The sequence below is a fragment of the Catharus ustulatus genome, chromosome 5 (assembly GCF_009819885.2).
Source record: "Catharus ustulatus isolate bCatUst1 chromosome 5, bCatUst1.pri.v2, whole genome shotgun sequence".
In the NCBI taxonomy this organism is placed as follows: domain Eukaryota; kingdom Metazoa; phylum Chordata; class Aves; order Passeriformes; family Turdidae; genus Catharus; species Catharus ustulatus.
Window position 1 is genome coordinate 22,954,796 of NC_046225.1, and position 27,428 is coordinate 22,982,223.

The 27,428-nt window shown below is 40.0% G+C and overlaps 1 protein-coding gene across 1 annotated transcript in view; it reads right to left on the reverse strand.

Moving 5' to 3' along the window:
* MANBA (mannosidase beta) overlaps nucleotides 1-27,428 on the reverse strand; it is a 55,160-nt gene that overhangs the window by 10,998 nt on the left and 16,734 nt on the right. The window contains exons 6-15 of the mRNA XM_033059403.1: nucleotides 25,993-26,168; nucleotides 23,284-23,394; nucleotides 18,071-18,222; nucleotides 16,863-16,980; nucleotides 14,672-14,758; nucleotides 14,013-14,180; nucleotides 11,853-12,071; nucleotides 10,424-10,588; nucleotides 7,263-7,407; nucleotides 913-1,055 (exon numbers count right to left, since the gene is read on the reverse strand). Coding sequence (XP_032915294.1) covers nucleotides 913-1,055; nucleotides 7,263-7,407; nucleotides 10,424-10,588; nucleotides 11,853-12,071; nucleotides 14,013-14,180; nucleotides 14,672-14,758; nucleotides 16,863-16,980; nucleotides 18,071-18,222; nucleotides 23,284-23,394; nucleotides 25,993-26,168 — 1,484 coding nt within the window. The remainder of the gene's footprint in view (nucleotides 1-912; nucleotides 1,056-7,262; nucleotides 7,408-10,423; nucleotides 10,589-11,852; nucleotides 12,072-14,012; nucleotides 14,181-14,671; nucleotides 14,759-16,862; nucleotides 16,981-18,070; nucleotides 18,223-23,283; nucleotides 23,395-25,992; nucleotides 26,169-27,428) is intronic.

Sequence of the window (27,428 nt, forward strand, 5' to 3'; positions counted from 1 at the left end):
GCAGCTTATAATTGGGTGCGGCTTGTATAAGGACAAAGAACGAAATGTTTGCCAACACGTGGAGATGCGGCTTATAGTCAGTGTGGCTTGTAATCATGAAATTACTGTACTATTTTGGAACTAGTAGTGACTAGTGAGTTATTCCAGGTCTCTAAGTCTGTTTTTCCATCCTTCACATGTTTTCACATAGGGCACACTTTATGTCAGGAGCTATATCTAATAGTGGAAAATGGTCCCTAAATTCATCTAGGATCTGGTTGTCATATGATTAACAGAAACAAAGTGTTGCTGAAAAAGGAAGACAAAAAACAAGCTGAAAAAGAATACTGTTGTCTACAAGAAAACGCAGCAGTCCAAACACTGGAATGGATACCAAAAATCCTATCAGTTTCTACAGCATTATCAGAAAACAGTTAAGGCATCAATTGCAAAATGGTGACATGTATAGGTGACCTTCAAACTACAGATGTGCTGTTCCTATTTCAGAAAATAATGCAGTCCTTTTTCCCAAAGCCTATTGTTTGAGTACTGGTAAGCAATGGTACAATCCCTTTCCTCCCACCCCCTACTTAATTAGGTTATCTAGTTCTAACACCAGGGAACAGTTAAGTAGTGAGGTACCATTTTTCATACTTTGTTCTACTTAACCATCAATCCCTTCAAGATTTCCACAGAATAGTTCATTTCAGCCTTATACCTACAGGCTATGAGCAAAGTAATTCCTTCTTCTGTAAAGCACTACACACTACTTCAATAAAGAATAGTGTTGCCCCCAAGATTAAACACTAGAGCTGCATTTCATGGTGTTTGAGCATGGCCTTACTGCAGCTTGTCTGTACAAAGATGTGCTCATTTCAGCGTCTCCCATTTTTGCAGGAGGCACATAAGAGTGGTCAGGTAGGTGTCACTTACCCTCAAAGTCAGCTTGTGGTCCTCATGAAGATCTGAGATACCGTAAATGTGCAACACCCCTTTATCTTCATAGGCCACAGGCAGCAGTGGTGCAAAGAAGTTCTGGGCAAAATAATGGAGCAGTTTCCACTTACCACCATACTCTAAAAATGGTTAAAAAGAAGAAAGACTGAAACTGAATCCAAGATTGCCTTGTGACACATTCCCTGCATGTGCTTTCTGGTCCTGCTATCAGCAGTGCAACATCCCCCTCCACCCTTTTTCACCTCTATCAAGTGCAAAGAATGACTGAAGGTATTCTTGCTTCCCTCCAGGCAAAGCTCTGCCTTGGAAAAGATGTGATGCTCTGTTAAACTTTGAGCTTTCCTGAAAGTTTACATTTTTCTATGTCTCTATCCTATCACTGCTACACTGTCATTCAAAAGGAAGCCTTAAACACAAGTGACAAGGCTGACACAGCGTACCACACATAAACCAAGCAGCTGGAGCCATCTGTGCTGTTGAGAATCCAGACAAACACACTGACATTGCCACAAACTACACTACTGCAAAAAAAGACAAGGTACTTATACAAAGTGTTCTCTTCCCCTTTTTCAGTCCTCCTTTCAGTTCTTCCTTAGAGGACATCCAAAGCAATAAAGACAAAAATAAGGTTCCAAACCAAAGACAACTCTGAGCTTGGCAAAACAAATTTGCCAACATCTAGAGACAACATCTCCTCCATGGGAGTTAGTATTCATGAAAGACACATGACAAACAGTTCACACTGCTTCTTTAATGGAAAGCTGTACCTCATTATTTTAATACTTTGAAAGTCTGCCATTAAACTGAAAAAAACCATCAAACTCTGCATCCTCTCCAAAAAGCAATTTTGCTTTTTTGCTTTGCAACCCTACCATGTAATCATTTTGAAAGAGAAGTTGCATCCACTGTCTGCATTTTAAGTCTGTCTTTGCTCAACCATTATCCAGTCATTGAAATGGCACCAAAAAGAAGTAGCAAGTCAACTGCACAATCTCACAAGCAAAGTTACATACTGGTTTCATTCTTGTGTCTGGCTCTTTATTATAAACAAGTTTAAAGCTGATGTAGGCTTTATGATGTATAAAGAATATTTTCAGTGAGATGTTTTCCTCATAACACTCTTAGTAATTACTCTCTTAGTTTTGGTTCCTCTACAAAGCTCTTAGCATTTTCAAACCATCTCAAAATTAGAGACTTATCCAGAGTCAACTTTAAAGGGTTGTTGTGGCTTTCCCAGGAGGACCTGAACATGCTTTGTCTGCACTGCACATAGACATGAATGAACTTTGTGAAGAATAAGTGCATTAGCTCCAGCTCAGCACCTTACACATCACCTTGTTCTCAGCACGTTCATAACCAGCTAACTTGGAGAACAATAAGAGCAGCTCATATCTTCCTGGAAAACCCAGACAAGATTGTACTGTGCTATGAGATGAGTCTGTTGCCAGCAAAAACACCACTAGCATTCAAGTCAATTGCACTGAAGCAAACCAAAGAGATAAGGCTGGAGGAAAAACTTCAGGAGAGGCAGCTGCATTTCTTCAGAACAGACAGTCAATAAACTGATGAACATATTCAGTATACTGATGCTTCTCAGTACAGAACTGCAGAACTATTTATGATGCGAAAGACCTCTAGAATTGAGTTCAGCTGTTCACCTGCCAAGTGCATCATTAAACCATGTCCCTAAGTTCCCATACCACACCTGTATATCTTGTAAATACCTTTAGGGATGGTGATTCCACCACTTCCCTGGGCAGCCCACTTCAGTGCTTGACAACACCTTAGGTGAAAATTTTTTCCCTAAGATCCAATTTGAACCTTCACTGCCACAAGCACAACTTGATGCCATTTCCTCTTGTCCTGTCACTCGTTAATGGAGAAAAGGGGCTGACTTCTACTTGCTATGACCTCCATTCAGGTAGTTGAAGAGACCAACAAGGGGCGTGTGGGTGTGTGTGTTTGTGTGTCCCAGCCTTTTTTCTCCAGGCTAAACTGCCCCAGTTCCCTCAGTTGCTCCTCACAGGACATGTGTTCCAGATCCTTCCTCTGCTCCACTGCCCTTCTCTGGACACACTCCAGCACCTCAATGTCCTTCTTATAGTGAGGGGCTCACAACTGAACACAGAATTTGAGGTGCAGCCTCAAAATTGCCAAGTACAGGGGGACAAATCCCTCCCTATTTCTTCCGGCCACAGATACAAGCCAGGATGCCACTGGCCTTCCTGGCCACCTGGGCACAGTTGGCTCATGTTCAGCCACTAGACTGGCACCCCCCAGGTCCTTTACCACTGGGCAGCTTGACAGCCACTCTGTCCCAGCCCCTAGCACTGCCTGGAGTTGTTGCGACCCAAGGGCAGGACTCAGCACTTAACCTTGTTGAACCTCATATAACTGGCCTTAGCCCATCAATCCATCCTGTCCAGATTTTTCTGCAGAGCCTTATGCCACTCCCACCCAACCTGGTGTTGACTGCAAACTGGTTGAGGGTGCACTTGAACCCCTTGTTCAGATCCTTGATAAAGATATTAAGCAGGGTTGGTGCCAGTACTGAGCCCTGGGAAATCCCAGTAGTGGGATTGGCTGTCAGCTGGATGTGAATCCATTCACCACCACACCCGGCCTGGCCCTCCAGCCAGTTTGTTGTCATGCTGAACAGTGCACCTATCCATATCATAAGCAGCCAGTTTCTCCAGGAGAATGCTGTGGGAAATAACATTAAGGCTTTGCTAAAGTCTAGGTAGACAACAACCACAGCCTTTCCTCATCCACCAACTGCGTCACCTTGTCGCAGAAGGAGATCAGGTTGGTCAAGCAGGACCTGCCTTTCATAAAACTGTACTGACTGGGTCTGATCCCCTTGTGATATGAACAAAGGCATGTTCTGGCATGCCAAGGACACTTCCTGACAGAAAACATTGGTGGTTTTAAGAACAAATCTACCAAAATCAAGGGTGCTAACAAATCACTCTTCAGTCATTAAACTTGAGAAGATGGGAGATTTGGACTGGGGATAGATTATCTGAAACAGAGTAAACTGGAGGGGCAGTAGCTGATCCAACAAACAAAAACTATGGGCCTTGTATGAGAAACAGGCAGGGAGAGTCTGGGACAGGTTGAAATCTCTAAAGCCCTCAGGACCACTCCAGTACTTCCTGGAATTTCAATTGTCAATTAATTAAATTGCCAATGCAATAGATGTTGCTCACTGCAGAATCCAGACATAACCCACCACAAGCTCAGACAAGTTACCCAGCATGGTCTGAGGTTTCAGTGCCTGTTGACTAGAATTTTTTTCCTGAGCTTAATTCACATGATGAAAATCTAGGCTTCAGCTGTCTTATACACGAAAATGAATAATGCAATTGATGTAGACCAGTTTCTGCTACTTAGTGTAACATAAAATTCTGCTACTTTTTGAATGGTCCTTCTCTCAATCTCTGCTGTGCCTTGATTTCCAACTGGATTACACAGTCATACTGCAGAGGGAAAGAGAGGAGGTTTGCTATCTAGGCAGCAGAGATCCTCAAAAAACCTTTACAGAGGAGGACTCAGACTGAACATGCCATTAAACTTCCACAGGGAAACCCAAGCAAAAAGAAACAAAATCAAATAAACCACACACTTAAAAAGTCTGCACCATTTCAAAACCCACTCTACTACTTTGACCCCCATTGTTTTGGAATGTTTGAAACATCATTAGTCTGCTTAGATCAGCTTTTAAGACTAGTATTTCCCTGCCCAAAAACACTAGAGCCATTTTGAAGAATCAAAACTCATCTGCTGTAGCAGTTTCACACAGGAAGTGTTTTCCAAAGACAACTTTACCAGCAACCAGATCTTGGTAATACATTTGTCAAAGTAACTTCAGGCAGCAAGGAAAACTGGAGCAAATTAAAAAGCCCATATTTTTCAGTTCTTCTGCTGTCTTGATTTCCAGAGCTACATTCCTTTATTTAAAAATAGGCAACTTGCATTTCAAATACACCATTCACACACACCCAAAAACGGATGTAAAAATTCTGGAGGTCAGGAAGTTATCATGAGAAATCCCTGGGTTTAAACTTTCATGTTACAGACATGCATGCCCAAAGGCAACAGTCAAAAGTTATCTAAAATAGCCCTGGTGTGGTTTTCCCCTCCTCCCACCACATTTAAACAAATTCTTACAGAAATCCAAGTTCCTCAATTTTTTCTGACAGTAACAAGGGGTTTGCACTCTCTGTGGTATTAAACTTCGGAACACAAAAATAAAATTAGGTTTGTAATGAGACTCCAGTACCCTTTTTTCTGACTTTTCCCTGAAGCCTTCCACACTGATGGTGGGAGTGCAAATAAACAGATCTTCCTGAAATGATTTTAAATTAATCACTTCACACTATTAAATGCAACCTGAGAAACATGCTGCTAGTTCTTTCCTCACCTCAGCCTCATGAATTCAGATCAATTATTCTCTGTAACAGCCTGTACTGGGACTCACCAGGGGCTCTAAATACTGAATCTGCAATAAAAGCCAGTTATCTGTTCAGGGGAATCTCACAACTACTGAGCTGGGTACCTCAAGGTGACACTTGTCTGGGAGTGTTACAGCACTCCACCAAAACATATTGCAGAGATGCTAAAAGCATCCAACATGGCACAGCTAGCTTCACACCTGGGTGCTAACAGTCAGAACCCAGCTGTGATAAAAGTTCTTTACTTCTGAGCTGAATGCAGAAGCACCATGACATGAGTGCTGTGCTGTGTTTTCATTCAACACAATCTTAAAGGTAAAGTTAAAAGGAGAAACATTTGCTACCTTCTTCCCTCCCCACCACGTGGAAACATTTCTGCTTTTGTACCGGAAATTATGTAAACCCCTCCATGACTTTTTGCAAAGTAACAGATTCAAGTAAAAGCACTCATTGGTGATACTACTGTGCCATCTAACAACATGCAGAAACGTGTTTTTGAAGTGCAAATAAAACTAATTTCTCTGAAGTCTTGCATAATTTCAGCCATTAGCATTTCAAAATCCCTCTACCACACTGCCTAATTAAATGAATATTAAACCTTTCCTCATCTCACTGAGGGAATACAACAAAACAAAGGGACAGCTGTATCTCTGTTGAGCTTCTTTCTTCTAAACCAACTTCAACAACACATGAATAATTCAAGTATTTGATAAATATTCTACAATGATGTCATCTCTGTACTCAAAAAGACATTTATGGTCTCCATGACCATTACATCTATCAATACACCCTCTGTCTTTACAAAACGACACTTTTCCAAGCATCTTTTTCTCTTGAGGCACTTAAAGCCTAACAGCATCACCCATTGCTAGAATAATAAAAATGAACAATGTGATATTCCATTTCCTAATACAAGTCTAGAAAGTTGAGAAAGATGAGCATAACAGCTGGACCACTGCCTTAACATTTAAATAAATTAGCCTCCTCTACTGGTTTTTCCTTTGTTGTTGCAGTTATTTTGTTTGGATTAATAAAAAAGAAAAGATAAATAACAAAAAGGGAGAGGGACAACCATCTCCCAGAAAAAGAGGGGAAAGATGGTGTGGGCTAATTTTTTCCTCAAATTCAGGCCAAATGGTTCTTTGTTCCAAGGACACATCAAGACTGTCCACAGACACTCAAAGATTTTAAAAACCAAAATATATGAGAAATAACTAAAATTGAATCTACCCAAGTCCTATACAGCTGCCATAGCACAGCTTCTCCATTTCAAAATGACTTCTAGACAAAAACGTTTGGAACATGAAACACAGACGCTTCCCTAATGCCACACATTCCTCATTCCTCCTCTACTTCCTACTGCCTAAGTGACTTAGCTCTTTATATGTCTGATCACTTTCGTGTTCTAAGAGGAAAAAAAATGTGTAAATAGCATATTAGCAGAATAATTTAGTCACGAGGAGTGATTCACCTTATCTGACACCAAATCAGACATCAAATCTCAGCCAGTTATGTCCTTTAAAAAGCTTCTCGTAAGCTATGCTGAGTGAGAGATCTTATGAAGTTCTATGAAAAATCAAATTCATCATGGAGAATATAATTCATCCCAGTTCTGAGACAGCTAAGGACACAATGAATCACATTTGGACATAACCAACTCTCCTCCAACTGACTACAGAAGAAATCTAGACGCTCTATTTTTACATCATAAATCCCACCCTGGAATGCATTTCTAAATGGACAGAAATATATTCAAAGTTTGTAAAGTTACCCAAGAGACAGAGCAAAGCTATATTTCTTATTCTGATCCTTCCAGATGAGGAAAACACAACTGGCAGCTGGTGCTTCTTACCAGACTGTCACAAAACTTACCCAAGGAAGCCCATGAAGGAGCCTGCCAAATGTCATTGAGCTGCCAGTACAGAGCTCCCATTGTGTGTCCTTCTCCATTGATTATTTCACTTTGACTAAAACGATAGAATTCTGTTTCTGTCTTTATACACTGAGCCTGCATCACCTTGGTCAACAAAGAGATAAAAAATATTTTTGGTATATTGGATTTTAATTTTTTTCAAAACGTGTGAACATATTGATACACAACACGGACTTCACAGCAACAGCACATAACTTTAAACTTGAGCCCAGAGGAGTATCCACCTGCAGTGCAGTGGATCTCTGCTGGAAGGAGATCTATTCCCATTAGCTCCCAACAGCTTTGCAAGCAGTACCCTTCAAGAATCCCAGATGGGGCTACTTCCACACAGTGAAGAAGGTCTTTGAAAGGCAAATCAAAGACAAGTAAAATAAAATGAAATTTAAAATAAGTTGGTATTTTTTCCATTAATTTAAATAACCCCCTCCAGAGTTGCGAAATTATGTTAACTGTGTTACCTTCAGTATACATCATCTTCGTGTCTAAACCCCTACACTCTGAACTTATTCACTGTATAGTCAAAACTGTGCATCACAAAAGTAACCTTTTTTCAGCTGCACTCACACTCCTTTTCTCCTTCTCCATGTCTAAAAACTACTTTTAAGAATATTTCACTGGTCAAGTTCTCAATAGATGCTAAACAGACTGCTATGTTCTTCACACATTTATTATTAGGTTGAGGAAATAGAAAAAAAAAATCTTAAAATAAAGTTAAAAGCTTTTAGGACAGCCCAAAAGGTAAAGATATTACTTCTAGTTAACCACTAAAGCTAGTTTGCTTTATCCTTTTTGCTATGCTTATTTTGGTATTAAATTGTTTAACCTGTTAATGTGGCCCTGACAGACTTAGCCTTACAAAAACTCTTACAGTTTTTTTTGATCAGGACCTCATGGTGCAAGCTTTATCCCTGGTTTCAATTTCACAGCATTATCGATCCTTGTTCTCTTGTCAAGAGTACCAAAAATTCTCAAGCTATTTTGTTTTTATATAAAACTTGCTGACAGTAGCTCTCAAACATTAGAAACTTAGTGAGTATGCAGTTATTACCATCAAAAGTGTTTCTGAAATTCTTGAAACACAACAAAAATTAACAGCACTTTCAATTTGGCTAATAGCATTAGAAAGTTACAGTAATTTCACGACTATAAGGCGCACCCTTTTTACTAAAATTTCAGCCCGAACCCGGAAGTGCGTCTTATAGTCCGGTGCGCCTTATATGATGTATAAAGTTGCGACATTTGCCACCCCGGAAGTAGGAGCCGCAGTGGGGGAGGCAGTGCCGCAGAAGCGCCGAGTCGCGAGGGGAGCAGGTGGGCGCGGCCAGCAGGAGCCGCGCTGGGAGGGAGGGAGCCGGCCTCGGTCACTGCGCGGGGAAGGAGGCAGCCACCGCTGCCAGCCCGGCGTGGGCAGTGCAGAGGAGGAGGCAGGGACCAGTCACCGCCGCTGACATGGCGTGGGCGGTGCGGAGAAGGAGGGAGAGAGCAGTCACCACTGCCAGCACGGCGCGGGCAGTGTGGAGAATGAGGCAGAGAGCAGCCGCCGCCGCCGCCAAGGCACGGGCAGTCCGGAGAATGAGGCAGAGAGCAGGCGCCGCCGCCGACACGGTGCGGGCGGTGCAGAGGAGGAGCTGCGTCAGCCAGCACCGGGCAGGAGTGCCTGGGTCCACGGTCGCTGCAGCAGCCGGGCAGGGGAAGCCAGGACCCACAGCCGTGCAGTGGTAGCCAGGAGCTGCGAGCAGCACCTGCCAGGGACAGGCGGGAGTGCGGGGCCCTGCGGCACGGGGAGGGCACCTGGGGCTGCGTTTAAAGGTTACGCCAGTCTGTGAAAAATGTTTGCAAACTGCCAGTAATTCGTTACTTTTTGCACGCGGTTCACCTCCTCACTGCAAAAAAAAAGTGTGAGCCGTGAGCCCAGCTGCGAGGGGGGCAGGACCGCCCAGCCACCAGTCAGCGGCAGCCGCACAGGGAGAGAGGGGGCGGGCAGCCGCCAGCCAGCAGGTGCCGCACAGGGAGAGAGGGAGTGGGCAGCACCGCGCCGCCCCGAGCTGCAGACGGTCCCAAGCTGCCTGAACCACAGCAACCCTGAGGTGTGAGCCGTGGCCGCCCTGAACCGTGGCAGCCGTGAGCCGAGCCTTGCCAGCCGGGAGTGTTGGGCCCCACGCACAGGGACGGCGCTTGGGGTTGCGTTTAAAGGCTACACCAATCTGTTAAAATGTTTCCAATTTGAACACATGCCAGTAAACTCCATGATTGTGGAATTCCATTACTAAGTAGTTACTTCATTGCACGCGGCACGGATCTTCGCGGCAAAAAAAAGGTGCGCCTTATAGTCCGGTGTGCCTTATATGATCTACAAAGTTGCACAATTTGCCGAGTCCCGGGGGGTGCGCCTTATATTCCGGTGCGTCTTATGGTCATGAAATTACTGTATTTCTTCCAAATTTGCACAGAAATCACAAAGAAAGAAGTAAGCACGATGTAGAACTAGTATGAATGAATAAAGAGCAAAATATATCCTGATTTGAAAAAAAACCAAAATATATTCTTTAAAATATCACTATTTGAGTCCATAACAAAATAAAAGCTACTACTAATATAATTAATAGAAAACTACATTCTTTGGAAAAAAAATCTTGCTTTCAAAGCTCATGTGCTCCACGTGGCAAGAATCAAAGCAGTGAGCCTACAGGTGCCACATGAAGAGCAAAACATCCCCACCCTGGAACAGGGAGTAACATGCAGCACTGGAAATAATCTTGTATACCATGGAAGCCCAGCATATCCCTGCATCTTCCCCCAGCTACGTGAGCCCAGCTGGGGAGAAGGACCAAGGCAGCACATACTGACAGACCTTCTCCCAGTTGAGACAGTTTCTGAGTAATTCCCTGATTATTCCAGCCCTCCTATCATAAAAATTGGAGTTTCTACAATAAAAGAGAAGCACGCTAGCTCCAAATTAAACTGGTCTCTCCAGTTCTTCAGTATGGAAACTTTCTGTATGATGGAACACTCCCTAAGAGAGCAGGTCCAATTCTAATAGTAGACAGAATTTAATGGAACAAGTACTGACGGCTACTTGTATGGAAGACATCACTGTTACCTGAGTGAGGTAAATCATATCTTTGAACTTCTTTACAGGATCTGGGTTCTGGGGAAGCTTGAAATGACGCCCAATCTCTTGAAGCATCTGAATATTGCCACCATCGTGGTGCTGCCGATGGAGAGAGAAATTGCTTGTGTAGGACCAGTCCTCAGGGGAGGAAACCTTTTAAAAAACACAAAAGTAATGAATGAAAAGGTAGAACGTAAATTCGATGACAGCCAGGATACTGAGGAAAGGATATCCATTGCAGCCTAAAGACATTATTCAAAACCTAAAACTGGTAGTATATTTCAATAGTGGTCATGCAGTCATGCAAGGATTTTGAATTACTAACATCCTTTGCTTATACTCCTTGTACAAATAAATGAAAACACACATTGGTGTTGAATCCAAAAGAGCAACTTTTGGCTTAGTGGTATTTAACTTCTTTGTCCAAAGGTTTGGGTTGGCCAAGGGACCTCAGAGTTTTGCTTGCATTCATAGTAAATCAGAAACACCCTAGATTAAAATAGAAGAATGTAATCTAGTCAAACACATTTAGGTATAAAAGTTATGTAAGTCAGTAGGACTATAAATTCTAATAATACGTGTATATATTTTTTCAAAACCTGCCTCTGATAACAAATGATCATCAAACAGCTTTTTTCAACTAAAGACAACAACACAGTATAATTCATTAAGTTATTATTGCTAAGTTTTCATTGTAGTACTCTCTCTAAACAATCTTATTTTAAGTTCTTTTTAAGCTGGATTTAATAATTTTTATTGTTATTAATATAGATTAATCCTCTGATTATATCTCAGATAATGTGCCTTGTCCAGTAAATTGAAAGGAACACTCTGAACTCCTTCTGGTTGCATGCACAAATGTTAACATTCTTCCTGGACAAATGGACAAACAATATGATATATCTCTACTCCATTTTGATAAATAAGAGAACATATAATATCTAAATTTAACAGAGACAAAAAGAAATCCTCTTACATGCAATACATTAACAAACAAATTATTTAAATGAAAGAAATTGGTAAAAACATAAAAATCCAAACATTTTAAAATCCTGCACAAGTCTGCTTTTGTCAGTTTCTTCTCTTTCTCAAATATATGTCCCTAGACACCACAAAAGTAAACAGAAGTTAATCAACCATTACTGAGCTATACATTAAATAGAATTACTACTAGAAATAACAGTTTTGTAATAGTTTCTCATCCAAACCAGGTTCGTCGTGCAACACTGAAGTAAGTATATTGAACAATGAGGGCAACAGTACAGTTCCATCCCCTCCCTTCCCATCTATCCCACTTGTGCCATATACCTAACAACGCATTACTACCGTTTGCATGCAGAAGTTTGTTAGGAAGAGATTCACTGCCCTCACTAAAGGAGAGCGAAGGGGACAGTAAGGTGAGGAAGCCCAGCCTTACCTTTTCAATTGTACTGAAGGAAGGCCAGGATTGAAAGCCATACTCTGAAGCAAAACGAGTTTTAGGATACACTGTCCAGTTCCAGCAGTCACTGCTGTAGTCATAAAAGTGTGTGTCACCATAATGGGTGTCATAAGGATTCTGGGAGAGCCAGCCTTCTTTAACCGACTCCAAGCCATTGGTGGGACTGGATGCAACAAAAGGACGACTCTTATCTTCCTGGGATTTAAAATAAAACAAAACAAAAATACAACCACCTTACAAAGAGATTGACTTTTACAAATCTGAATACATAGAGAATTTTTTGAAAAGAGGAGTTTGGGGCCAGGGAGACCATGCTTTTTCAAAATTTCTGAGTGACTACCTAGGAAACATTCCCTTATTATGTCCTAACATTCATCATCTTACTTGCTTAATTAGCTTCTTACTTATGTACTTGGAGGACAGCTGGACATGATTCTGCTTGCTCTGCTGTTCTGAGGGGTTCTCTCTTCACACCAAGAGATTTTCTATCTTTATAGGCCTCTAAATTCTTAATGAAGGCTATTTAAAGTGTGCCTTGCGAAATATATACTCAAGGAACATTAATGCTGGACTACTGTGACTTCTTTATGGAAAATTATTACTTTTGCAGCGTTTTTGCAGAAACAAGACCATGATTTTCTCCTTTCTTATTAAACAGTCACCTAAATTTAGTCCTAACAAATCCAAGGTGTTCTGCTTTTAATGCTTGCACAGTATCATTACAGGTTATTGTCATTTTAGCTGGCACTGCATGCTAAGATAGATGAGACTACATGAAGGGTTACATTTCAAATTGTTCAGAGCTGTCTTTATTTAGCCTCAAGAGAGTTAGAATACTAAATCTTTTAACAGTTGCCTACAAAGTACTGAAGGAACCCTTCTGCAGGTATAATTCATGTAACACCCTACTTCTAGTAAGATAGAGGCCCTAGTTAGTTACCAGTAACAAGTTACTGCAATTGGCTCAAACACAGCGATGCACTCAGACATGTGCTTCATTTTAAGAAACATTCCTGTTTCCCCATCTTCTTCTTTCTTATTTTCTTCATGTGAGTAATTAATAATTAACTGAAACAACTAACTACAGGAAATCCTAGATTCCCTGAAGCCTTTAGCTCAAAGATAAAAGTCTTTGCAAGCTACCCAGTCCAGTACTACTACTAGTTACAGGCTTCCTGGCTTGTATTACACAGGACCTGAAGTTATCTCCCTCTATGGTTACTTTTTGCACAAAAATAATTATTCTATGGATTTAAAATAAAAATAGGTCTGTCTTGGATGGCAATGCTGCACAAGTATCAAGCCAGAACACCTCACTTTGTTGCACACACACTGCCACCCAACTCATGTAGCTGATCAAAAAAACACCACAGCATACCTTCACACACAGTACAGAAATCTAGAATCTCCTCTTCAAAGAGAGAAATGAACTTATAAAACCTGTGCAAAATGAGTAGTGCCAAATCACACTCAACTTCATCAAGGATTTCAGGTGTTTGTGGACTGCATACTCACAGTTTTGATTTTATATCAAAATATTTTACTTTGCCTTCATATACTGTAGAATACCAATATTTTGTTTACAAAATCAATACAATGACTACATAGCATGAGTTCAATGTTTAGCATCACTTTTGCTTTACCTGCTTAGAACAAAAAATATTAAGTCACATACTGAAGAAATAACATCCTTATAGATTTCTTCAACTGATATTAAAAGACCTGAGGATTGTTAAATGCTTTTCAGAGTATTCTTCAACAAAATCAGGATAAAGGAAACCTGATCATCTTCATTAATTAATTAATGGGCAAGTTGATTTTTGTCCATTGGATATGAAGGCACTTGTGGACATACTAAACGCAGGAAGGAAAAAAGAAGCAAAAACTACACTTTCAGGTCTTACTTTACACATCACAAAATGTTAAAGACAAGTAATTTCAAGGGTTTTTTTTTTACTTTGAGAATAATTCTTGAGTTTAGAGTGCTGTTTAGAGGAGTTTGGAAAGGCTGATTTCTCAACATGCTCTTTCTCATGTCCTAAAAGGATTAAAAGAAAAAAAGGAAATCCCAACTTGCTCAAATGTTAAAACCTTTTGCCAAGCCAAATCCTCCTACAGTTTCTTGAGACTACTTACACTAAGAACTATTTCACGTATGTTCTTCACATAAAGGGTCACGTAGTCTTTGATATAGACTCCTATGTCAGGAGAAGGTATGGAGAACCAGTTGCTTGCAATTGCTGCTTCATTTTCATTGTTACCACTCCACAGAATAATTGATGGATGAGATTTTAAACGTCGTACCTGAAATAAAACTTACAGTTTCAGAAGTCAAGCAAAATCACTTATCCTAACAATGTGGGGGGTTTTTTTAAATAACTTTATTACTAGTTGAATTACAAGTCCACATGTATATTACCTATGCTGAGCCTACATTTCCCATTTTTTGGCACATGGTTCACTACTCCCTCAGCTTGGCACCAGGTTCAAATTATTGTAATATACACTTTCAGAAGGGAAATCTAATATGCTGACATCTGCTTCATGCATGTATGTACCATCCACCTCTACTCAGCCATGTGTGGAAGATAAATTCTGTGCAGCCTGCTTGACTGACTACCCCTGCAAGCAGTCAGAGGAGTTCAAGAAGATGTAGCAAGGTTACATTTTGAGTCTGCTGCATAGAGGTACACAACAAACACTTCCAAACAACCATTTTTGGAAAGCAAACTTATACAGTCAGTCAATGAAAAATAGGTAGTGTGAAATAGAGCTTTGACACACGGATAAAATACCTGATGAGAAACTTCTGCTCTTACAGATTCTAAATAATTCTGGTTGGTTGGATACAGTGCACAGGCAAACATAAAATCCTGCCAAATCTACAAGGGAAAGGAAAAGATTTTTAAAAACTGTCAGCAAGTTACTTTACATACTTGAAAAATACATGGCTATTGGAATGCACAATCTTTCATTCAGACAGAAAACAAATCACATTCGGCATGGGGCTCAAGTATCTGCTTATTACACTGTGGTTATCCTTGATATCAAGGTTACAAAATATTTACCCTTAGGAATCAGAGCCTGACAGCCTACATTGAGGAGTGGAATACTGCTCAGTAGATGAAGTTCTGTGAATTTCAACAGAATAATCAGGAACATGAACATGGAGCAATTTGCAGCTGAACAGAACAATTTCATATTTATTTACTATTTTGCAGGTGCAACACCAAATCCCCATTACTTAATGAGAAAAGACAATAATTCTTCTGATGTAGTACTGAGCACACTTAACAGATTTTAACATGTACTTGCTAAGAAAACACTTCCATACAAAATTATCTCAAAATCAGCAATCTTACCCAGTAAGATGGGCAAAAACAAACTAGATGCTCTAAAAACACAGTGATCTTTCTTTTCAAAGAAAGATCAAACAGGTACAACTAGAGAGCAGAAAGTCTTTCAATTCAAGAACAATAAACTCCATTTGTACCTTGCAGGAGAATAACCGAAAGGGGAAAGGAAGCCCAATGAGATGGACAAGATTTCTTGTTTACCTGTTTTGTTTTTTAAATTGCCGTAACCTTGAACTCCTTCTAGTCTATCTCAAATATTAATGAAAAGATCTCTAGAAGGAGCACCTTAACCCATAGGAGTCTGTAGGAGACTCCACTTTTCTGAAGCCATGCTACATAGAGAGCGACAGAGACCAGCTCCTCATATAACTGCACTTTCGTTGCAGTGATAATATGCTTTTCCATGGCTCTTTTCAGCACACATTCCCTAAGGAAACCTAAGGTAAAGAATAGGACAGTGGGGGATAATGGAGCCATTAGTAATTGTTACAATCCTAACTCTATACAGAAAAAGTAAAGCTATTGCTGCAGAATCACTGATAATCCTTTAGTGACTGTTGGTGTCAAAACTCTCTATTGAAAGAAACTTTTTCTCACTATTTCCCTCAGTGAGCTATCACTGGTTTTCCTTAAGCACAGTTTGACTCCAATGCACTTTTAAGCCTCTGCAAGACCATCAGAAGAAACAAAACCAAAAAGCTCCCCCACTGCCCCCTCTGGAATAAAGGTCTGGTTTTCTGCATTTACTTGCTATTTTGGCTGTTAAATAGGATCTAAATCTTGCACTGAGCACTGTACAGACACAGATTTAAATGGCCTACTTAAGGTGCCTAGTGTCAAAAATTAAAGAACTGTAAGTGCTCAGAAGCCTTGAAAATCAGGACACTCATTCAGATGACTAAAATAGATGTAACTTTTATTTTTTACAAACACACATATCTGAAAGCAGCAAGGTATGAATGCTGTTTCCCTACTTCTTATGGGTGTAGACTAAGACCAACCACACTTCTCAGGATTTTTAATACCAGATGCAACTTAGCCTCCATTCATCTAGTCACTACTTCATCAAAACTCATTAATACATGCCTCCAAGCTTATATAATCGAAGGTACTCATCCAGGATTAGTGATTGCAGCAGGTGGTCACCTTACAGCTACATTTATATTCAATTACAGCTTGTTCAAAATGGCCCCTTGGATAATGCCCTCCATGTTTGTCTTTGGGCCAAATGAAAAGTTTGAACCAAAACCACTCAAACTTTTTCAGCTATTGTTAAAAGAAGAAAATACTTTTCAAATAAATAAGATCCATTTCCACAATTGAGAAAAGCATAGCTACCTTCTACCTAATGGTGACCTACAAAAAAGTCTCCAAAATATCACCTCCAGATTCAACAGACAGCCTCTGTAATCAGAAACCATTCAAATTAAAAAGAAATTGAAGAATGCCAAACAGGCAAACGAAAAAATCAAGTTAATCTCATCTCCTGTGTTGATACTCTACAATGTCCTTTGGAAACATGGCTAGAAATTATGTATTAATTCTCCCCTTTTTTTTCAATCTAAAGTGGATTTTCATTTGTAAGTTCTTGTAAGTTTTTTAATAAGTATTCTGTGTTTATTGTTTGTACCATTATTCCTATTTCATCACAAATATCGTAAAATTCATCTTGTTCATATACTCCTCCTCCCCAAACCCGCAGGGCATTCATGTTAGCATCTGCTGCAGACTTCAAGAGTAGCCTTAGCCTGTCAAACACAAAAAGGAGATATACAAGTGATGTTGTATTACTTAAGAATTTCTAAGGTTATACAAAAAATGAAGAAACAAATGCCCCTATCAAAAAAACACCCAAATCCAAATCATTAGCAGGCAATCTAAGACTTACAAATCTAATAGAAAGGATCAAAACTCTAGTTTCTAAACCTGCATGTCTGGGCAGAGCTCTCAAAAAGCAATTTTCTGTGCAGAAAAAATTGCTTGGTCCTCTTAACACTTACAAAATAGATGGAGTGACACATGTGTAAGTGGTTTTACAGAAGTATTGGCAGGACCAGATTTAGAAATACTATGTTTTATTAATCATGTTGGTCTTTTCTCTTTACTTGCTTTGTATATCAATTACATGAATTCAAATTCTCTTTAAACGCAATCAGGAATGTACATTCTTTTCCTGAGTTCCATAATGTATAGCGAGAATGGGGGAGCAAGGGGATGAGGAGAAAGACTGAGACTGGGAATCTCATTTTAAGGGTTTGAGGCTCCAGTTATTTTTCCTTAAATCATACTGGGAGCCTGTAAATTGCACGTGAATGCACACTGCAGCACACCCAGTTGTCCTGGTTCCCCAATAACCCAGAGCAAAGCTTAGCCCAAGCACAGTACAGCCCCCATCCCACGTGCATCTCTGGGGTGCCGTGCATTGAAATCCAAGTAGCCTAGACGAGATCAGGAAAAGGGGAGAGGTCCTATGCACCTATGTAACTCTGCATGACATGGGTTAGGACATGGATGAAGTGCACATCCTCTGACTACCAATGGATTAGTCTAGACAGTAAGGTCAAACAATCTGAGGATCATCCCTAAAAATACCTGAAAGGCCAGTAACTATGAAGTGCAATCACCTTCCCACCAGTTATTGCACCTACATGTCTTGAACATCCCTCAAATCTGTTCATATTAATTAAGTCCTGATTTTAAAGCCTCCAAGCCATAACCATTAGTGCTCTGTCTTGAAAGTTTTACTCAATAAAGCCAACCTTTGATAAAGGGTGTAGAGAGAATCAGGAGGAGGAAAACATGATCCTTTATCCTTAGAAAACATCAAAAGTGACTTACGTGTCATAGGTCACTCTGTCCTGGAAAGAATCTGCTGGAATCCAGTTTGAGCCCTTAATAAAAATGGGTCGGCCATTGATTCTGAAGTAGAAACTCAGACCTGGTGAGCCAGGAATAGGCTCCTGAACAAGTTCTACTGTCCGAAAATAAACCTGTGAAGACATGAAACTTAGATTCAAAGCTGACAAAAAAGGAATTAAAATGGCATAAATAAAGAAAACCATTACAAAAGGGATTGAACTGAACAATAACAGCTTAGAATTTGTCAAGGAGTCAAAAGACATGGTCTCATCTCTAAATTCCTGCTTGCACAAAACACACTGTAACAGTACTAGAAAGAATTTTCAATAAGCCTTTTCACTTTCTAAAATTCCTATCATATTAAGAGAGAGCAAGAGAAAGCATAAGCAAACAACTATACATGTGCATACAAGTATGTAGAGAGACAGATGAAGTTTGGTTGTTGCAGAATTCAGTCAAAAGTCCAGCTGAAGGCCAGAAAGAGGAATACAGTGATTCCACCAGATCAGAAACACCATGTAATCTGACATTTTCTCTACCAGGAAACTGCAGCAGTTCAGTTTTAAGTCTTGTCCCTGAATGCCTAGCAACAGATTCACTTAGTACAAGCAAGATCTTCTCCTTTTACTGCTCTGAAATGATACCTTTTTAATAGGTGTACCACTTAAGAGAAAAAAATATCCACGCAAATACAAATCCCAGTTTGCAAGTGAAGGGCCCTCTGACCATCATAGCTGTGTTGGAACAGCATGATCGGCAATAATGTTTCAGAGAGACCAGTTCAGTTAAATAAATACTTACTCTGAGTGAAGTATTAAAGATAAAACACATCTCAAGAAGAAGCAGAGGTTAAACTATTAGAGTTGCTCTTTTAGCCTAATATATGGCATTGTGATGCTGAAAAGAGAAAACATTCCTTTTTCCTTGCAGGTGGAATTAAAGTTCTCAGGAAATCATTCCAGACATTTTATGGGACTTCGCTACAAGCAACAATACTGCTCTGAGGAGTATCCTGACTGCACTGACACAAACAGCCATGAGGGAGCAGTTAATGCACTGCAACAGCACTGGCCCCTTATTTGTACAGGCGCCTTCCCCACCTGCCCTATCAGCTCCTGCACACCTCCAAACTCATCCAGAAAACAGCTCTTTCAGGGCTATTTTAAACATTTTCCCCTGAATCCTTGCTCCAGTTCAACTTGTTTAAGTCAGAAAGAAAACACTTTTTCTTTCTTCTACCTATTGCTCATAAACATAGGGAGAAAACTGGAAAATTAAATAAAGGGAAGGAAAGTTAATATTAAATTTTAGCCAAAACAGGTTTGGGTCAGAAGGGCAGAAACCTAATTTTTTCTAAACTACTCTTAAGATAGCAACCACTCCTCCCAGATGACTATTTGCTTTACCTTTTCAAAAGGTCAGCTTGCAAAGTACAGCCTGTTCCCTCTGATACAAGCTTCAGCTGAGGCAAGTATCTGTCAGTAAATCAGGTTAAAATTAACCTACTTAAGTGCAAATAATACACCTGTCTTTAAGACAAAACGCAATTCTTTATTTCACACACCAGACATGGCTGTAGTTCAAAAAGGAAATTATTAATCCCATTATGGCACTGCATTTGCTTAAAGTTCAGCTTATCAAAAATCACACATACAGACAGAAAGCTATTTCTAGCAGTAGGGAAGCAAAAGAAAATAACTTTTTGCTTCCTCTCTGGTGCTTCTAAGTTAACTGGACAACTATTAACCAAATACCTGGATAGAGACAATGCATGTGAAAACCAGATGCATTAGCGGAGGTCGTACATCATTGAGCTCAACCTAAGCAGCTCTGCATCCTGGCAGTGACCATTCCTAGAATTTTGCAGATTTGGTTTAACATGAGAAGTTGAATTTAAATAATAACCAATATTTCATACAATTTTCACAGTTACTCTAACTCCTGAAAGCTACAAAACAAAAATAGTAGTATGAGTACTGCACTAGCAAAAAAGTTCAGATGTTCCTAAAGAGAATTCAATTACATGGAGAAAAACACCTCAGCCTCCATTGTGGCTCTTTTTTTATGGCACAAAGTGGAATGGGACTTGAAGCTGGAGCTGCCAAAGTATTTGGGATGTCATTTTAATGGATGTCATCAGGCAGGTTGGGACTGTCTCAGAGTGCATTTGTAATAGAATATTTATATTACTAACAGAAGTAATGTGATACTGCTTTATTCATGCTGAAGTGGAACTCATGCAACTGGCCAAACCCAAGGCAATCTGTGAGGCTGAAACACTCAGACAGGACCACCCAGACGTAGGAGCAAGAGTAAAAGCTCCTTAACCTCAGCTCACATTCCCAGGCCTTCAAGATCCAGTGCAACTCCATTGTATGCCCCCGGGGCCAGCTGGTAACAGCAAATCTTCCTGTTCCTACTACAGTTTCCTTCTGCTTTCAAGGGTAAAAGAAAGGAGATAACCAGCATCTGGCCTGCTTGGCTACATGCCCTTCTGGCTACCAAGACCTTGGCTATCTTGAAATCTGTCTGATAGAGCTTGCTGTCTGAGGGCTGGACATTTCTCTCAGTCTTGGAACACGCACAAGAGTCACCAAAGACCAATCAGCTGGTTCTGGGCATAATTATGAAACAGATACCTGTCTTTTAAAGGCACATACAAAGGCTTTGTACACAGTTAAGTGATCTGTGCATCACATTTGAGATTCCCATATTCAGCAGTAGGAAAAGTAATAAAGATGAAGATGCCTAGAGCTGAAATAAGATCACAGAACAACCCAGCAACACAACAAATTAGCACACAGCATGAAAGTGGTGTGAAAACTACAAAGCCCGAAAGAAAGTTCTGGAAGTCATGCTAAAATGCCTGGGGGGAAAAAAGAGTGTGTAAAGGGATGGAGGGGAAGACAGCTAGAGGCCAAGATCTTGAAAGTACAAAAATACCCTTAAAAAACAAAAAACTTTGAGTACAGTGCTGGAGAAATAAGCATACAGAAATATGGGGAAATAGAATTTAAAAGCAAACAAATGCTTCATGGGGCAATGAAAGAGGTCACAAGTTCCTTGATGTGGGGATGACAACTTATCAACAGTAAACAGGACCCTCCATCAAGAAAACCAATGTCACTGTGAGATACGACTTTGTTTCACATTATCCTGAGAAGCAAACTCTAGAACAAAATATTCAAATGGCAAAACAAACCAAAACCAAACCACATCCCATCCTGGATGCTGACTTTTAGTCTGCTTTGGTTTTCTGCTACTCTGAACAGGAATGAGTAAGTACTTCTCTGAGCCAAAGAGATTCCCAGCATCGCTGGCTAGAGCACTGTAGAGCTCCTGCAAGTATATTCTGACGGCCACCTAGAAATATTCCCAAAGGATTAGTTAATGTTTTGAAGACTACTCTAGCATTTCAGAATCCAGAAAGTAGTTCAAGCTCAGAGTAGGCAAATCTGACATAACATCAAGCTGTGCCTTCTCAAATGTACAGTTCTCATGCTTCAGTTTTCTCCTGTCCAAAGTTAAGTAGATGCTCATATGGACACAAACCATTTGTCCATTTGTGAAATGCCTCACCACTAATATTTTTTTTTTTTTTGGGGTGGGTATAGAGAAGGGTGGAAGTAGGAAATTCATTCCTCCTGAATACAGTCACTACAATATGGACAACAGAACTAACAACAAAACAACTTTCAGGAACATTAATCCCTGATTGTATCTCCTGAATTGCTTAAAGTTCTTCTTAAGCTATATTAATGTTGCTATTCAGTCCTGCTGACATGAGAGAAAATTACACTACAACATGAAAAAATTGCATATGGAGCCTTTTCCCACTCATACAGCTCTGAGTGGGGGTGATGGTATGTGTGCATGTGCCAGAACCTAAGACGAAGGTTCACAACATACAGGAAGGATGACCAGACTTCACACTGTAAGCTGTACAGGCTTCATATGCTAGTTAATTCACAACGCCCACTATGTGGTGCATTTGCTTTTTTTCCCCCTCTTTCCCCTTAAGGAGAAAAAAAATAAGAGGCTTCTGTTGTAGACCGTGAAGTTCCTATGCCACAGAGCTCTATGCAATATTCTAACCACACAAGCACCAAAATGGAAATGATTAGCTTTCCTATCATTGTGCAGTTTTCACACAATAATAACAGAGTTTTCCTTTTTAGAGGCTTCTGTAGTTTTATTTCCTACAACCAGTTTTTCCAAGCATAATATGCTGTGTTTTCTTGGTGTGGGTTTCTTAATTGTTTCAGAATTAGAACACTAATAATAGCAAAGAATTATCATTATGACTTCATAATCAAACTAGGGGCTAGTCCTATAAAGACTACAACACCAGAAGCTACTAGTTTTTCTTAAGTTTTTTTCACAGGAACAAATGTTACAGTAAATAGCAATTTAGATGCCTGGTGACCAGACTAGTTTTTAGTGAAACAACACACATCAGAAACATCTAATAAATGCATACGCGTATGTGATTGTTTCCACATATTCATGGCATAAGGAGGTCAGTCTAATCTTCATGATTTTTCTTTTTAATGGACAATTGGAAATCACCTCTTCTAGGCTTCTTAGTAAAACTAAACAGATAATTAAAGAGCCAGTGTGTTAGGGGAACCCTTATGTAAAACTCTCTAAATATATCTTTTACAGCTGTATTTAAGACCATACCTTTTCTTGAACCTGAAGCACATCTACCACGTTCTAATAAATAAACATTAGATTTTTAGGAATGTGTCTATCACATAAATTTTTACAAACTGAATTAGCAATAAAAGTCTTAGTAATAAACATTTGCATAATCTTATAAAAATCTAAAAGGGATTTTCAGTGCATGATACAAAACCAAGAGCATGGTATAGCAAGTTTAGAAGTGCTGTTTTCTTTTCATAAGCCAGAAAGAAGAAAACTTAAGAAATAAACATCTTTTCTCTTCTGAGGTTTCTGGGTAACTGTAAGCCAGCCTGCAGCCACAATATAAGTAAAGGCATCCATACAAGCTAAGACTACCAGAAAGCAGGTAGTTATACATTGTGAATTTAAAAAACCTCATTTCTCATTAGCATTTTCACGTGTATATTACAACACAGCAAAACACTTAAGAGCTCTAAACACCTGCCATGCAGAGCAGATGTCCTAACACAGTGCAATGCCAGATGTAATTAAACTTTAGGGCTCACCTTTGAAAACTTCTCAATCTGGCATCCTGCCTCCATCATAAAAGTTGTTGTCATCTTGTATCCAGTTTGCTTTCCATGCCCATTTGGCCACCAAGCCTCCACTGCAGCACTCTTGAACATACAAGGGAGAAAGTCTGAGCAACATGTATAACAAGAGGTATCAAATGGACGTGGGGCTCAGGTATCTTTGAGTGAATTACCACAAGCCTTTTGTGCTTCAGCTGAGATCTGCTAACACTTTCTCCAGCTGAAGCTCTGAGGTGAAAATCATTTGAACAGAGAAATGTGACTTCTTCTGCTGAAGTCCAGACTATCACTTCATTTGGTGACTACAACAGGCCATGAGCATGCCAGGACGTTCATGCACACATCTAGCTGCTACTCCTTGGCTGAGGTACACTGACACACTATTCCTCCAAACCCCAAATATCTGTGTCAGGAGCAGCCATTGTTTACTGAGCTCTGTATCATACACCTCCTCTCACTGATCCTCTTACCTATTCCAAGCAATATTCAGTAGACAGCAGTAACACTTTTCAACTGGGACTCTGCTAATATGTGACCATACTGACTGCTTCATTTATGTCAAGCTTTTAAGTCAAATTCTTTCATTCATTTGGTTTTTTTTTGCTTTGTCTCTCTATGCTTCCTAATCACACCATTAGTACTCCATAATTTTTACAAACACGAAATACAATCTCTAAGGTAACAGAATATTTATCTTCACTCTAGCAGGTTACTTCTGCTGCTCATTCCTGTCACTAGTGTTTGCCAGTTGAGTGCATAACACAAAAATTGTGGAAAGAAAGTAGTAATGCATGCAACCAAACAATGGAAGAATCAGCACTGAATATATCATGCAAGTCATACAAGAAGTGCCTCAATCTTTTCAAACAAATTGAGGCCAGAGAGCAGCCTAACAATATGTTTTGCTGTAGCTATACTTGGACACAACCATGAACATATCATGAGTGTATCTTTCAGCTTCTGTGACACAGAATTCTTGTAACTGCTTGTGAGGAAGTACTGATCTCTGTGCTGCATGGATACAAACAGAAGCACAGACTCAGCGTGTGCCTCGACAACAAGGGAGTGTTCGCCGCTGCCTGGAACGACTGGATGTCTCATTGGCCACTAATGATGTCACCCCTCTGCTCACCACTAGCTGATAAGCAAAACGCTGTCATGTTGGCAGCACAGCACTCTGCATGGCAACTGCAGGAAGGCTGATACACATCTCGGCGACATGCACCATTCCAACACCTCCTGACTCCACAGTGTAATCTGCAATAAGCTCTTAACTAGAAATAAATTTCTGGTGAGATCTCAGTATCTAACAAGCACCACACAAGTCTGTGTACAGAGTAAGGGCTCTGTTACCCTCATCAATACATGAGAACACATTTCAGGGCTTCTCATAAAATCAGCTGATGTGAATTTATTCAGCAAAGCCTTTTGTGTACAGAGAATAATGAAACACTACTGCCTCTGCTCTGAACGAAGTGCTTCCTTCCAGACTTGCAGTTGCACTGTACTAAGGGGTCTCTTCTGAGGCTCAGGGTGGGACAATTAAATAAGCAAAAACAAGTTTTAAAGTTTCACTTTGCAGCGCGTATTTAACGTAATCTATTAAAAAGGTAAACAGAGACTAATGGTTGTTTTAAATGAAACTGAGTATTGGTAATTGCTGATGTAACTTGCATGTCAGATGACAACAGTAACAAAAACTGTATGCTTCCATGCTTCTGTGTCAAAATAAAACAAGCACGTAAGTATAGAAGTCACAGAGTGTGCATACTGGAACATAAACACCCTGTTTGCTTTCTGTCCATGCAAACAACTGACAAGTGAACTCAAGAACATACACAGACAATGCAGTCAAATTGGGAAAACAGATGCAGTGTTACACAGCAATGCAGAAAATTAGCAGAACCAGTAACATATCAAAGAGTTTGAAGGCAGACCCTCTAACTGCCAGTGTTGTCAGAAGCCCCAAATTCCTGCTCTCAGCACATCACCCACTCACAAATGTGTGTCCTGTGGCAGTGAAGCTCCCATGGAGAACTCCATCAGGTGTGGCCCCCACTGCACCTTCTGGGGCTCCCACTCTGCTCACTGGCTGGAGCCTGATTTTTTAATTGAGTTCACTCCTCATCAGAACACTTTCTACCAGACAAAAATTCCTCCTGAGATAGGCCTATCCAAAGGACTACAAGTGAATGTAGGAAGTATTACTCCACAGAATTTTCTTATGCATTTATTTACCTGAAAGAGTATCTACTGAGAGGTTTGAGGAATGTTTCCTCTCTCTCCTGGGAGAATCATATATGTTGTAGTACATTCTGGTCCAATCAGTCCAGTAAACAGTAGCATGTGAAATACCTGCTGCCAGTGAAGTGAAATGACACAGGGTATGAAAAGTTATTTAGCTAAATAACTCAAAAAAGGTCATTTAACAGTGGTCAGTGATTATGTGATATTTTTCTAAGGCTTCATCACCTTTTTGGCAGTGAGCTACATAGCTCCACAGACGCCAGATTTTAGAAAGAAAAAGAACTGCCCTCCTACCTGAAAGGAATACAGAATTGTTGTTAAAAGTCAGGAACAGAGTAAACAATGGGAGGGAGGCCTAAAACTGGTAGAAAGTCACACTGGAAACCAGGGGAAACATTTTGCAGCTGAACCAGCTTTCCACTCACACCTCCTTACCTTGTTGATGTTTACAAGCAGCACAATGCTGCCTTCTCCAGGTTGAAGTTTCACACTGAACGTTTGCTGCGTTTGTAACTTGGGAATATTCACAGTCACAAGACCTGCAATTGGCTTGGAGCTGACTACGTCAAAAATAGACTCAACTTCAAGATACCACTGCTGAGCACTCTTTGCTGAGTGAAGGGTGAGAAAAAATGAAAATTTAAGAATTATGTTTATATACCTATTAACATGACATTTCATTAAAGAAAAAATTTAAACACTCAAGATTAAACTTAACAATTTTCAGGCTGTGTCTGAACCAGCCTACATGGTTAATCTGCTTGTTTAGTGTGTTTGACATCTAAGTCCAATGGAAGAGAACAATGCAATATGATTCATGTTTCTTAACTCTTTTTTTAATTCAAAAGCTATCCAGGCTGGGTTTTTTTTTTCAGAGTTCTGTACAAAAGTCAGAGACCTTGACACCAGTCACTTCATTAGGAAGGAATTTTTTCCCACCAACTCCCATAGACATTGTATTTGCTCTTAGTCAGCACTCATATGAACATGGTACTCTTTGGGAAAGATTGTAATCACAAGCCAGTACAATCACTTTTGTCAATGAAACAAAAACAGTATTAACAGAAAACGAGCTGAATTCATCCCAGACTCACTGGACAAAATGAATGGAGCTATGCTGGGGATGAATTGGACCCACTGTGTCTAGACTTGATGGGATATATCTTTATGTCCCTTCTCCCACCCATGTGTCATGAAAGAAACAAGTTCATGACTTCCCTGAGATCTCTCTGAAGCATCCTCTCTTCTACAGAGCTTACTGAATACAGAGAGCCAGGGTCAAGGGTTCTCAAGATCTATGTATAAACTTGCCACTAACCTCAGCAACTGAGTTGCCTAGGTGCTAACAGCCTGGCTAATCCTATGTTTCAAATATTATAGATTAACATATAAGCAAAAGCAAATAAAACAAAAAACAAAGAGAACTAGAACTAAGACACATTTTGTATACCCAAACTACTAATAACTTATTTTCTTTTTTCATTCATTTAGTCTAGCTCTCCTTCCTCCACAAGAGAGAGTTCACTCCAAAAAACAAAGAATTGCATTCAGCCCTGGTGTGATGTTCACTGTGTTTCATAGAATGAAGAGCAATGATTGAGTTCCCAAGTTTATATTATGCCCAGTATTACCCAGTGAACACCAATTTTCTGAAATGTGGAAAAAGTTAACGTCTGACCTACAAGGGTCAGACATTACATTGCATTTTTGCTCCCTTACAAAAGCATATAGAAATTCCAATCCATTCTTAACTGAGTGAACTGTGGGGTCTAGGCAGAGAAACCAAGAACAATGAATCTTTTATAGACTCAGTGGTCAAAATGCTATGACACTAAATCTGATGAACAATAGAAGTATATATGCAGCTTAAA